Here is a 13,361-nt window from a genome sequence, read left to right as displayed (position 1 = left end):
AAAAAATTTGCGAAAGCAAATTTACAGATCTAACATTGTTGGGTTGATGTTTAGACGAGTTGTATATACATTATGTACACAGCCATGTATCACCATCATTGATGGCGATCCGATGGATACATCTGTTGTAGAGTTGTCACTGACTCAGACGTACTTATATATATATATATATATATATATGTATATATATATATATATATATAACTTCTATATACCGTCTTAGTCAACGATATTTCTTACGTGGGCCTGTACACAATCAATAGATTATACAATCGCCAAAAAAGTGTACAAAACATCAACAATAGTGTACTATATACCGACAACATGAAATCTAGAATTTGCTGTTCAGCTTTGTCATTGCAAACCACACTGTGTCTAAACCACACCGACAAAAATTGTTCGGATTCGATGGTATATAACATCCAGCACAATGACGGAACATCAATAGACAGAAGAAAGATAGGTTTCCCCTTATTTTCTTATTTTATTTATGATATCGAAGAATATATATACATATACAACTATTTTCTATTGTGAGATGCAATATTTTCTACAACCGTTCTATATTAACGGAGAAATAAGTAAAAATGCACGTCAAAATGACGAGTTGAGTGAACCTTGACTCGAAATTGCTTAATTTCTCGTTAAATTGTTCACATTGTGGGGAAAGAAAGGTATGGGAAGATTGATACTATTATGAGCATCTCAATACTTGTATTTTTGAATATGGAACGAAAAAAATGGGTCATGTCAAATTAAAATACACCGGTTTTGTCAATGTTGTTAACTACACAATCACCCGGTTTCGTCTATATATATCACCCGGTTTTTTTTTTTAAACCAACAATTTATGAAAAGCAACGTTAACACGGATCTGAACATTGTCTTTCGAAAGAATTTGAATATATATTTGTTGTAAAGTAAACTTGACGTGTTTACATTTATTTTAAACGGGCACTTTTGGACATATATGTAGGTAGTTATAGTAATAGACATGTTCCTAATGTAAGGCGTATCCCTTATTTCACTTATCTTCAAACTAATTTTAAATGGAATATAAATACTTAATAGCAAACACTGTATTTAAATATTTTATAACATTATGGTATTTTTTATATTGGTTTTGAGATACATCGCAATATGTCACCCCCCCTTTTTTTTTACTGAAAAACTAAATAATGCTTAAACAAAATTTAAAACATCAACAAAAAGTATGCAGAAGTTAAAATTTATATATAACTAAGAAGTGTGTAAAGTTTGATGCAACAATGATAAATCGTTTTTATGCAGTTAAGCTGCATTATGCGAGCACCCTAGATTTGTGTTCTACCCAATAAATGCTGAAATACTTGCCATTGTTATTATCTAGCTCGCTACTATGTTATATATAACTAATTGAACACTTTTTAATACTTTTTATTCTGGATTACAAAAAATATGACCAGAAAAACCTTAAACGATCGTCGATTTATCCAAAAGTTTTGAAGTTACACATAGGAAGTAGTGCTTATTAAGAATCCTTGTGTAGTTCATTATGACTTGTGCTTTTGGCCAAGATGTCAAAGAACAATCGTATGAAATATTTAATCGCCGAAAATCTCTAAAGACAAGTAGTTTAAATTTCCCAAATGGCAAAAGTCGTAGGAATATTGTTTGTCATCAATACGTAGTACAACTACGTCAGTAGTCTATTATATAATAAGTTCAACTGTTCATGCTGTTGGCGGCAATTTCAAATTAGAAAAAGAAATTTTCGTATCTTTTCAATTTGGAGGCAGGTGTGCAAATTAGCGTTGTTCCGAGGTCCGCGACATTCCACTTTTGCAAGCGGAATTTCGACTAGGATAGTTGGTTTCTAGCTACGCCCGACGTAGTCACCTTCCACTTTGAAAGAAAATAAGAATTAACTTCGCAAACCTGTTCACCAAAGTCTCCAATTAAACGAGCTAAAAACTTATTTTTATCATTATTATTCATGACAGCGATGTTCATTTTGTTCAACCGCTAGCTTTATACAGAAAATCGCCGATAAATATTGTATAAATTCGAGTAAAATCGTATCTGATTGACAAAAACAACATTGTAAACACATAACAATGGCGGCTGTATAGACACAACTTTACAATATCGGATCCGATTCCGGAAGCGAATAAGGGTAATTCCGGGTTTGGCGGTCAATTACAAAATAAATCCAAGCAGGTGAAAAAATACATCCATGCATGGTAAATGAATATAAACACTAGAATTGTAAACCAAAAGATATATGTAAAAGAAAGAAAAAGCAGAAAAAATATTCAATACAGAAACTCAAAATTCTTTTTGACAAATTTCAATTTAAAAATCCAATACAACGTGACAGCTGGGAACAGTATATCTAACAATATACATGTTCATGGTCACAGTCTAAATTTTCTTTATCAGTGATAAATGATGATAATGCATGTGAGATGCTTTTTAAGTGTAAACATATTACTGCAATTTCGAAGGGTTATTTTTTTATCTCAATTTTGAAGGGTCAATTAAAGTAGCTGAAAGTTTCTTTCTTTATTTTCACAAATAATGCAACTATATTATATATACCTGAATGTAAGTAAATCATATGATATATAGGTAGCATCCTTTGGGCCACTCTTCCCCCTCCTGTTTAATAACTTGGAAACGGTCGAGCTACCCACCCCTAATCCATATGAGGGGCAGATCCAGGATTTTAGGTTAGGAGGGGCGCAAACTTAAATTTTCTCCGAGCCGAGCGAGGCTAAAAAAAAATTGAGGTAAAATTATCGGAATATTCTTTATTAAGCTGAGAACAACCCATGCTTTGCATACATGTATATTTTCATGTTTGTGACAATATAACAAATCAGATGAAATATAGGGGGAGTCCCTTGGGTCACCCCACCCCTCCTGTTTGAGAATTTGAAACCCGTTGAGATCCCCACCTCTTAACCATATATATTGATGTACGGGAAAATATAACAATTCAAATGAAAGATGGGGGAGTCCCTGGGGTCACCCCACCCCTCCTGTTTTATAATTTAAAAATGGTCGAGATCCCCACCCTAAACCATATATTCATGTATGGGACAATATAACAAATCAGATGAAATATAGGGGGAGTCCCTTGGGTCACCCCACCCCCTCCTGTTTGAGAATTTGAAACCCGTTGAGATCCCCACCTCTTAACCATATATATTGATGTACGGGAAAATATAACAATTCAAATGAAAGATGGGGGAGTCCCTGGGGTCACTGTACACCCTCCTGTTTGAGAACTTGGAAATGGTCAAGATCCTCACCCTAAACCATATATACTCATGTATGGGACAATATAACAAATCACATGAAATAGGGGAAGTCCCTGTGGTCACCCTAACCCTCCTATTTGAGAACTTGGAAACGGTCGAGATCCCCACACCAAAACAATATATATTCATATATGGGCCAATATAACTAATTAAATGAAATATAGGGGGAGTCCCTGGGGTCACCCTACCCCTCCTGTTTGAGAACTTGGAAACCAATGAGATCCCCACCCCTAAACCATATATATTTATGTATGGGACAATATAACAAATAAAATGAAATGTAGGGGAAGTCCCAAGGGTCACCCTAACCCCAGTGGCGGATCCAGAAATTTTCATAAGTGGGGGCCCACTGACTGACCTAAGAGGGGGCTCGCTCCCAGTCACGCTTCAGTGATTCCCTATATAAGCAACCAATTTTTTTCCCAAAAAAATCCTCTCCCCTCCTACCTGTTTGAGAACTTGAAAACCGTTGAGATCCCCACCCCTAAATTATATATATTCATATGTATTGGACAAAATAAAAAATCATTTACATTTACTATGGGTAAGTCGGTCAGACCTCACCTGTGATCCCTGTTGTAGTGAACATTTGTCTGATTCGTGTCTCATAACTTTTGTACTATAGAACACAAATTCAGTTTTCTTTTCAGGGAAACCAGTCCATTCATACTATTACATGTTCATACTAAGTCAACTTGAACTTCTAGCAGTCAAATAAAACCAAGGTTAACTACCAAGTAGAACAACTGCAATCATTGGGAACTTGTACCACTGCAGACTCACCATAAAAAATATACATTGCTATATGCATTGCTTTTGAAACCTTGATAACGTATAAATTATTTGCCTTTTTTAAATAAATCATTAGATAAACATAAATGTACTATATATGAATGTTTAATGTTGAGGCAACTTTGCCACAGTTTTCATAATTACGGTTGCCTTGGTTTTTGGTTAACTGCCTTCAGCGCTTACAGCGCTTTGATTTAGATATGGCGCAACATGTTAAAAAAAAACATACTCATGTTTTACTTACAAAGTCCTGTAACTCAAAAAGATTTAATTTGATTTTCACTAAAAGGTTTACAGATCATTTGACCACTATAAGAAGTATCTTTCTTAAGTTTCATGAAAATAAGATAAGCTGTTCTCAAGTTACGGTGCGATATGTTTACGCTGAACATAAGGATAGACGGATAGATAGACTGACTGACGGACATAATGACTTATAGATGGAGGAAATGACGGACGGATTTATACAATAATACGTCCTGTCAAAATTGTGACGGGCGTGTTAAAACGCAAAGAAATGAAAAAAAAACTCTTTAATTAAAGGTCAATAATTTTTTTTAATGAAATCGGCCAAGTCGACTTATTTGTATATCTTGGTTCCTATATCATTTTTGCTATATTACTTTCAAATGTTTAAAAACAATAGATAGAAATTGATACAAAGAACTTCAAATTCGTCCTTTAAGGACAATGCAATAACTCTTTTAAGAAGTAATGTGAAAGTTTTGAAGTAAATGGACAAATGGTAGAGCTCAACATTTTGAAAATAATCATCTGGCCCTTTCGAATTTTCTATGTCTACGGCCGTTTTTAAAAAATTGACATCATGCACTTGCATGCCCCCTTATGTTTATTTTATTTAGCCATGACGGCCATTTTGGTTGATAAGCGGGGTCAGAGTAAACTTTTTAAAACCAGGTATCCTAATTATAATTGAAAAAGACATATGATTTTAGATAAGGTTTGTGAAATGCAGCCTAGTAATTTTAGATGTGAAAATTTATGTAAAACATTGTATTGAAAGATAATGAACGACGGTCGACCGGTGCCAAGTGATGGAAAACACGACTTTTCCTGTTGGGTCAAGTGAGCTAAAAACAACCAAGAATTCCAAACAATATTGCACCGTTTTTGAAAAAAAAATTGTGTAACAACTGAAAATTTCACAAATTTCACGAACGAGATAACTTGATCGAACATAGCAAACAATTTCACTGGCGGTTTTTTTTTCAACAAAAAAAGACATATTATTGATATTTAAGTGTACGCACTGACATGTCACAAATGCTTAAATGATCGCAATTCAATTTTTTTTAAAGGTCTGTAAGATAAAAAAAAATAAAATGGTCACAGAAACTTAACCGATTGTTTATGGAACCATTTAATTCGAGGTCTAATGAATCCTGCCAGACGGACATAAACACATTCTAATTATTAAAACCGACAACACAAACCCTTAACATTTACCAATTAATCAAGGAAAGAAGTTCATTGTGACCTAAATCGTCATGTGGCCAAAGGAAACATAATATAGAAACGAGGTCAAGGGCAAGGGCAAATAGAAAAAAAAATCGTTAGATCTGTGTTCCATACTTGTATATATTGCAGTCAAACCTTCTAACTTTTGACATATATGCAGCTTTATACAAATAGTCCGAAACGCTATATGAATTCGAATCACTTGGTCTCGCTTGTTCAAAAATATCAATGAAAATGTTTATAATAAACATAATCAAACTCACATAATCCGATTTCAAGGGTGTCCCTGTTTTCTTATTTCTTACAATATTTTAATTCGGTATACACTTTATAAGACAAATGGCGAATCTAGAAGACGTATAGGTTGCACGCTCCCGAACCTACCTTTGATTGCCAAAACTATATTAATCCATGTATTTAACGATTTTTAAAGCAAAATATAGTGAAAATATTGTTCGACTCTCTACGCTCGGCGGTATGTAAAAGCTGTTCGAATTACGTCCTCTAAAGACTTTGAAATAAACTGAATCCCTCTGTCCGTATATATTATTAAAATATATTGACCAACGTCAGTGTACGATCATCATAACACAATGGCGACAGTACAGACCCGTTTTTTATAGTAAGGTTAACTGGGTTAACAAAATAATTATTATTGAATTTTGTTGATGACCTGAGACTACTAATTTATACACACATGTGTAGTAGTATAGTTACAATTAGTGATAAATGTTTTTTTTATTTTTAATGCATGGTAGTTGTAATCCTTTTCTTCCTATAAAGTTTACATTCATTTTCTATGTCGATTATGCATGCATATACATTTGTCTTATTATCAACGTTTATCTTTAAGAAGATTTATTTTTAACTTTACATACATAGAAAGATTAGATTACTTGTAAAGGTGCCCATCCTATTGTGAGAGAAAATCACATAAGCCCATATCAAATTGTGTGTTTGGATTTTTTAGACCATAAACTCTAATTTCAAGTTTAAATATATTTTCCATAATTCATATAGAAAACGAATATTTGAGAGCTTTAACCTCAATTTGCGTTATAACTCATTTTTATCTATTCTGCTGTTAACAATTTTTGAATGCAAAGACTAAAATTATCATGTGTTCTATAAGTATTTGCTTATTATTTATTTGAATCTGAGACTGATCAGATAAATAATAAGCCGTTGTCCTGTGAAAGAACTTGTTTTCCAACGACCCACAAAACCTCTTTTTAACGCTGAAGCTAAATTATGATCAATTATAATGTGATGCGATTACGATTTTTTTTTTATTTGACCAAACCGGGTTATGCATTGTGAATTCTATGACAAAACCGAGTGGTAAACATTGACAAAACCGGCCAGTTCCATATTGACATGACCCATTTCTTTCGTTCCATACTCAGAAATACAAGTATTGAAATGTTTATAATCACTAATCTCCGTGTCTGTATCTATCTTCCCGTACCCTTTTTTCCGTACAAAGTGAACAATTTAACGAGAAATTAAACAATTTCGAGGCAAGGTTCACTCAATTCGTCATTTTGATGTGCATTTTTACTTATTTCTCCGTTAATATAGAACGGTTGTAGAAAATATTGCATATCACAATAGAAAATAGTTATATATATACTTCGATATCATAAATAAAATAAGAAAATAAGGAGAAACCTATCTTTCTTCTGTCTATTGATGATCCGTCATTGTGTCGGATGTTAGATACCATCGAGTCCGAACAATTTTTGCCGGTGTGGTTTAGACACAGTGAACCATTGACCGATGATAATTATGAAATGTGGTTTAACGAACGATGATATTTGGGACATTGCTTCGGTCGTTTTACTCTTTGTCTTGTCATACAATATAATATATATAAGTCTAAATTGAAAACAACGTTCAAACATATGATTGTGTTGGATAAAAACCGCAATTTTTATACGTATGCATACAAAACAAAGTTCTTGGCTCTAAATACAGCACAAACAGCATTTTTCAAAAGGACAAAAGTATATTGTAACAAAATATATACATATATATATCTATATGAATATGTCTCTTTTTTATACGAATGTAAATTCAAAATTAATAGAATGTTTATTAAATGTTGAATCTAAGTTTGTATCTATGATGTGTTTATTGTATTGTAGTTTGCCTTCTCTTTATTAGATTGCAGCGAATTGGAAAACAGCAGACATTACAGACCGACAGCGTGCTATTCTAGAATTTGCTGATCAGCTTTGTCATTGCAAACCGTTGACCGACGATAACTTCGAAAAATTGTACGAATTTGGATTAACGAAAGATGATGCTTGGGATATTGGTTCGGTCGTTGCACTCTTTGCCTTATCAAATCGAATGGCATTTCTAACTAATATGAAACCAAACGAGGAGTTTCACCTTATTGGCAGGGTAAAACGTGAACAAAACGAATCTTGAAATTAAAAACCAAGAGAACAATTGAAGGTCTTTCCACCAAAAAAAAACCAAGTATGTTGATATGATAACAGTAAAAATCCGGTTTAAAATGTCATAAACAGCGTTTTAGTACGCTGATTAAAAAAATATATGGTTTCTATACAATATTTTTTAAATGAGGGCGATAATTTGTTACTTCCGGTTTGAAAAATTTTACTTTCGGTATTATTTGAGTGTTTACTTGACACTGATTCCAAAAATATCTCGTTTTATATACTTTTAAATTAGTAAAGTACAAAATATAGCTACTTCGGTTTAAACAAGGTCATTTCCGGTTGTTTTTTCAAGGTTAAATGGTTTGAAACCTATTGCAAATGTCCCATGGCTTTTTCATGTATACATATGAGGTAAAAGCAAAGGTCAAAATCTAAAACGTCAAATTAAGCTATGACCTTGAGATTAATTTGAAAGTTTTAAACCAAGGACCTCAAATCAAAAGACCATAGGTCTTAATTATATTTGGTTAATGAGTTATACATGTATCACCATACGCATATTTCTAAATACAAGAGGGGAAAAACTTCCTTTTACATTCAACATACCCTTGCAATCAAAATTTACGTGTTACGACATGTCGCAACTAACAATTTAGTAAAAATAATTTGTCAATAACTTATACTGTTTTTGGAAATAACTGAAAATAAGCCAAAATCAAAATTTAGAATATGACCTTGATCTTTGACCTTGACCTAATTTTCATTTTTTTATACCAAGGACCTCAAATCTAAAAATCTTAGGTCTCTATCACTTATGGTTTACTTTCTAAGATAGAAATTCATATCACTTATATCAAATGCATAATGTGAAATAACTCTCATATGGAGTGTTCATATTGCTTCGGTCAAAATAGGACAAATCAGGCAAAGGATGTGATGAGCAATTTTATAAAATAAATTTGTTGCATTCTTTTACGATTACAAGGAAAACAGTGTTCGGGCAGATAACTCCTACAAAGAAAATTATTTGGTTATGCAGGGTAAATTTCAAAGGAGCATAAATTGTTCCATATCATATACCAAATATCTAAGCGACATATTGCAGAACAAATATTTATCGCAAGAACAAAATTAGGCGGAAGAAAACAAAATAATCAGAAGAAATTCAATAGGTTTTTCCACAGTAATAATTTGATGTTTTTACTTACGAATATATAGTAAGTAAGTAAGTAAGTAAATTTTTATTATAGTGACATGTGTAATCACAGATCAGTAAAGTACAAATATATGACATACACAATGAAATACACCCGACCCATTGGGTCTATAAGTCACTTTATACTCATAAAACGTAATTCTTTTATCACGGATTTCAAACAAAATAATGAAAAGTAAGATTAAGCTAATTTTAAAATAATTAATTAATAATGAAAAATTCAAACTTAAATAAAACAATGAAGTTTTTAGAAGATCGATTTAGTAAATGGCAAGTTGAATGCATAATAAATTAATATTTATAATAAAGAAACTGAAAATATTCAGATTGACCATGAAGTAACCTTTTACATTTTCATATTACAGTCAAATACAATCAATAATGTCAACTACACGATCATAATTAAAATTGCAATATACTGTTTATCAAACTGTTCGTGTATATAACACTACACGCCTATGCCAGAATGATTTCACTGTATACTTAGCCAGCTTTCTAGGATTGTCATCAAAAAGATAATTTTTTCATCGTTTGTAATATTTAGTAGTTCATTGCCAGAAAATATATCATTAAAAGTACATTCTCTCAAGTCATTATAGAAGGAACATGGAGAATAATGTGACATTCCTCCCCCATGGAATTGCTGTTACAAAACTTATATAAGCGTTCATTTGGTTGCTCGCCGCTATATCTACCGTCTCTAGTCTCAAAGGAAGAATTCCACAACTCAGTTGTGTTAGGAAAGATTGTTCAGTTTTGTTCAAATTTAATTTAACATAAGTTTCTATTCCAAAATTAGCCTTTAGATTCACATAAGTTCTCAACTTTGGAGTTTTCACAATGTCATTTTTCCATCAACAGTTATAGTATTCCTTCAAGATGGATTCGAACAAAGTCATACTTATAACGTCCTTGCGCTCAAAATAGTCCACTATACCAAGTTTCATGCGGTAAAAATCATTGAAATGAAAAGCAATATTCTCGTACTATAAATGTTAATCCTAACATTTTAAAAAATGTTTCGTTTGTTAATAACAGAGATATATAATACATGTATATGGGTATGGTAACATTAAAAGGTCTTTTTTTCGTGTCATTATATATATGTGTGTGTATTAACTGATTAATGGAATGTACATACACATTCCCAAACATTTGTAAGGAACTGTTGTAATGTTCCAACTAAATTAGCGGTCGAGATTGAACAAAATAATGATACTTATAAATATAATTCACGTAGAACGATTGTTTGACAGTACATATAAATATTAATATTTCTTATATTTTTTTGTCTATTCTATATTTTCTTTAATATAAGATAGGCATCCGACCTACCTGTAAATTTCCAAATTTGAGTTAGGTAGTCCTGTCGCAGTATAATATTTCAAAACCCAAGAAACTTTTGTAAATAAATATCTTTTCATTTATAGACTTATTATAATTTGCAATTTGATAATTTCCTTCGAATACAAAAAAAAGGTCGATTTCCTTTTCGGTTCTTTTCGGTCCTTTTCGGTTCTTTTTGGTCCTTTTCGGTTCTTTTCTGTAAATCGTCGCTCTTTTCTGTAAGTCGTCGAACCCGTATATCTTTGAAGTCAGAACACCAATTATTTCTACATTTTTCATAGTCATGATTGAAGACTTGTTAAGTCTCCCAAACAACGTTTGGAGACTTATTGTTTTTGCTCAGTTATTATTTTTACTATACTTTTTCCTTTTCTTTTTCTTTTTCTTTTTCTTCTTCCGCCACTTTAAAAAATGAACTTGTCAGCAGCGTTTCTCCAAAACCACTTGTCAGATTAACTTAGGGTTTCATAAAATGTAGACTAATATGTCTAGGTGAGCCATCACTCGTGCGTTTGTGCATTTGGGGTCTATTAAGGGGTATTATCTTGAGGGTTATTCACCTTTGTTGTGGAAGAAAATAACGTCTTGCTAGTTGAGATGCTTTATGATCGTAAGATAAGATACGTAACAATAACGTTACATTACATTAACAATAGTGTGCGCGAAAGTACGGGAAACAATTACATAAGAAAACGATATAAAGTCTCTTGGCCTATATTCACGAAATTCTGGGGGCCTCAAAATGCATAAGAAATAAAATTATTTTTTAGTTTCAAATTTTACTTTAAATTAAAATCGATTAATTAACCAGTCCTCTTCTGTAAAATTGTTTGAATAAAACGTGTTTTAATGCTACTCCCTTCCCACAAAATGGAAGTAAAAGTACAATGGAATCATGGACAAGTTATAGATATTTCATATTTTTTGGAAAGTTTTGTGGTGTATCGTAAATTATACCATAGCTTTGGTTGAAACCCCCGGCAATAACCTCACGAGACGAAGTCGAGTGAGGTTACCGAGGGGTTTCAACAAAAACTATGGTATAATTTACGAAACAACACAAAACTTTCCAAAAAATATGAAATATCTATAACTTGTCCATGATTCCATTTTGTGGGAAGGGAGTAGCAGTAAAACACGTTTTATTCAAACAATTTTACAGAAGAGGACTGGTTAATTAATCGATTTTAATTTAAAGTAAAATTTGAAACGCTATCTAATTTTAACGGTCAAACATAGAGTAGCCTCATTAAAAGTTTAGATGTCAGCAGTGTTTAATAAACCGGGTGTGGACCAAACACTTTAAAGTGGGGGTGGGGGTAAAGCAAGCCAACATTTGAAAATACTATTAAATAGGTCATTTGTTTACCATATTTAAAGTTCTTTAAAAGGGGCGTGCTTCCTGTCCCTTCCATCCTCCCCTAAATACTAACCCGCCTTGCCAAACAAACGGTTAGATGTGATTCATGTAAATGTAGCTGTACAGTGGAGCCTATAGAAAGTTTTTCAGGGGTATCATTTGCGCCCATTTTTGTTATCTAAATGTATCAATTGCGCCAATTTTTGTTATCTAAATGTATCAATTGCGCCAATATTCAGAACTCATTTGCGCCAATTTACCTGTTCACATATCTATTATAAATATTAAGGATTAATATATATTTATGCTTATTTTTTTGCTTAAAAAGTATCATTATGTTCGGTGATATTTCACCACGAAGATAAGCATCTGGAGAGAAATTCATTAGACAGTCCATGTACAGAAGGAGAAGAAAACTTATTGCTTTGCTGAATATTTAATTTAAGATATGCCAAAAAGAAGAAAAAAGAATCTTTTGCTGATTATGTTTAAGTCACATATGTTGATGACACAGTGCATTTCTTCCACCACCCGTATGGGCTGAAACTATCTATCACAAGACGTACCAGTAACAGAAATTATAATTGACTGTTTTATGCATTTCATCCTTCAATGTTTGAGTTTTTGGACAATAAAGTGAAGTTATAAGCTACTACATACATCTAATTGGGAAGTACCCATGCAGCAGCAGTAAGAAGAAGATATGTTTTATAAAAGAAAGGAAACATTTGCCGTGTAAACTGCCGGTTCCAAGTCCGAATAAAGGAGGAGGGAAGTCATTTTTCTTCTAATTGGCGCAATTGTATGTTTTATTTTTGGCGCAAATGATACCACGTAATTTTAAAACAGGTGGCGCAAACGTAGCATTGGGAAAAAAAACCGCAAAAGGACGCATTTTTGGCGAAACGATTTCTCCCCTTTAGTTGATTTTTGGTGGATGCTTGTCTCATGTCACTCATACCACATCTCCTTATATTAATATAAACTTTGAAATATCCGTAATCTTTCTGTTTAACTAAAGTTTGTATCAGTCTTTCAAACTTCTAATGGTAAAAAATATCATACCATTTTAAATTGTAATAGTCTATTAGTATAGTTGCCTTATTTTCCGTTTTTTTGAAAATTTAATCTTTTTCAAATGGTCCTTGTACTCAGAGGCGGATTTAGGGGGGGGCCTAGGGGGCCCGGGCCCCCCTTCTTTGGAAAAAATTTGTTTGCTTATATAGGGAATCACTGAAGCGTGACTGGAGCGGGCCCCCTCATAGGTCAGTCAGTGGGCCCCCACTTATGAAAATTTCTGGATCCGCCACTGGTACTTTTGCCTTAGATATATGATCTTTGTTTTCCCTGATTCAAATTATATTGCGCAAAAATTGCAAAAATGTGTTGTTGCTTAAATGCTAATAATCTGGATAAAGAAGTGAAAATAACAAAATGGATATTCATGAAAA

At 32.7% G+C, this 13,361-nt stretch overlaps 1 protein-coding gene across 2 annotated transcripts in view; it reads left to right on the top strand.

Moving 5' to 3' along the window:
* LOC143042520 (uncharacterized) overlaps positions 1–8,156 on the top strand; it is a 44,839-nt gene extending 36,683 nt beyond the window's left edge. For both annotated transcript variants that reach the window (XM_076214876.1, XM_076214877.1), the window contains one exon: positions 7,743–8,156. In XM_076214876.1, coding sequence (XP_076070991.1) covers positions 7,743–8,012 — 270 coding nt within the window. In that variant the 3' untranslated portion in view covers positions 8,013–8,156. The remainder of the gene's footprint in view (positions 1–7,742) is intronic.
* The last annotated feature ends 5,205 nt before the right edge of the window (positions 8,157–13,361 follow it).

This window comes from Mytilus galloprovincialis, chromosome 8, assembly GCF_965363235.1.
Source record: "Mytilus galloprovincialis chromosome 8, xbMytGall1.hap1.1, whole genome shotgun sequence".
NCBI classification, from domain to species: Eukaryota; Metazoa; Mollusca; class Bivalvia; order Mytilida; family Mytilidae; genus Mytilus; species Mytilus galloprovincialis.
This window is presented reverse-complemented; position numbering and strand designations above follow the sequence as displayed.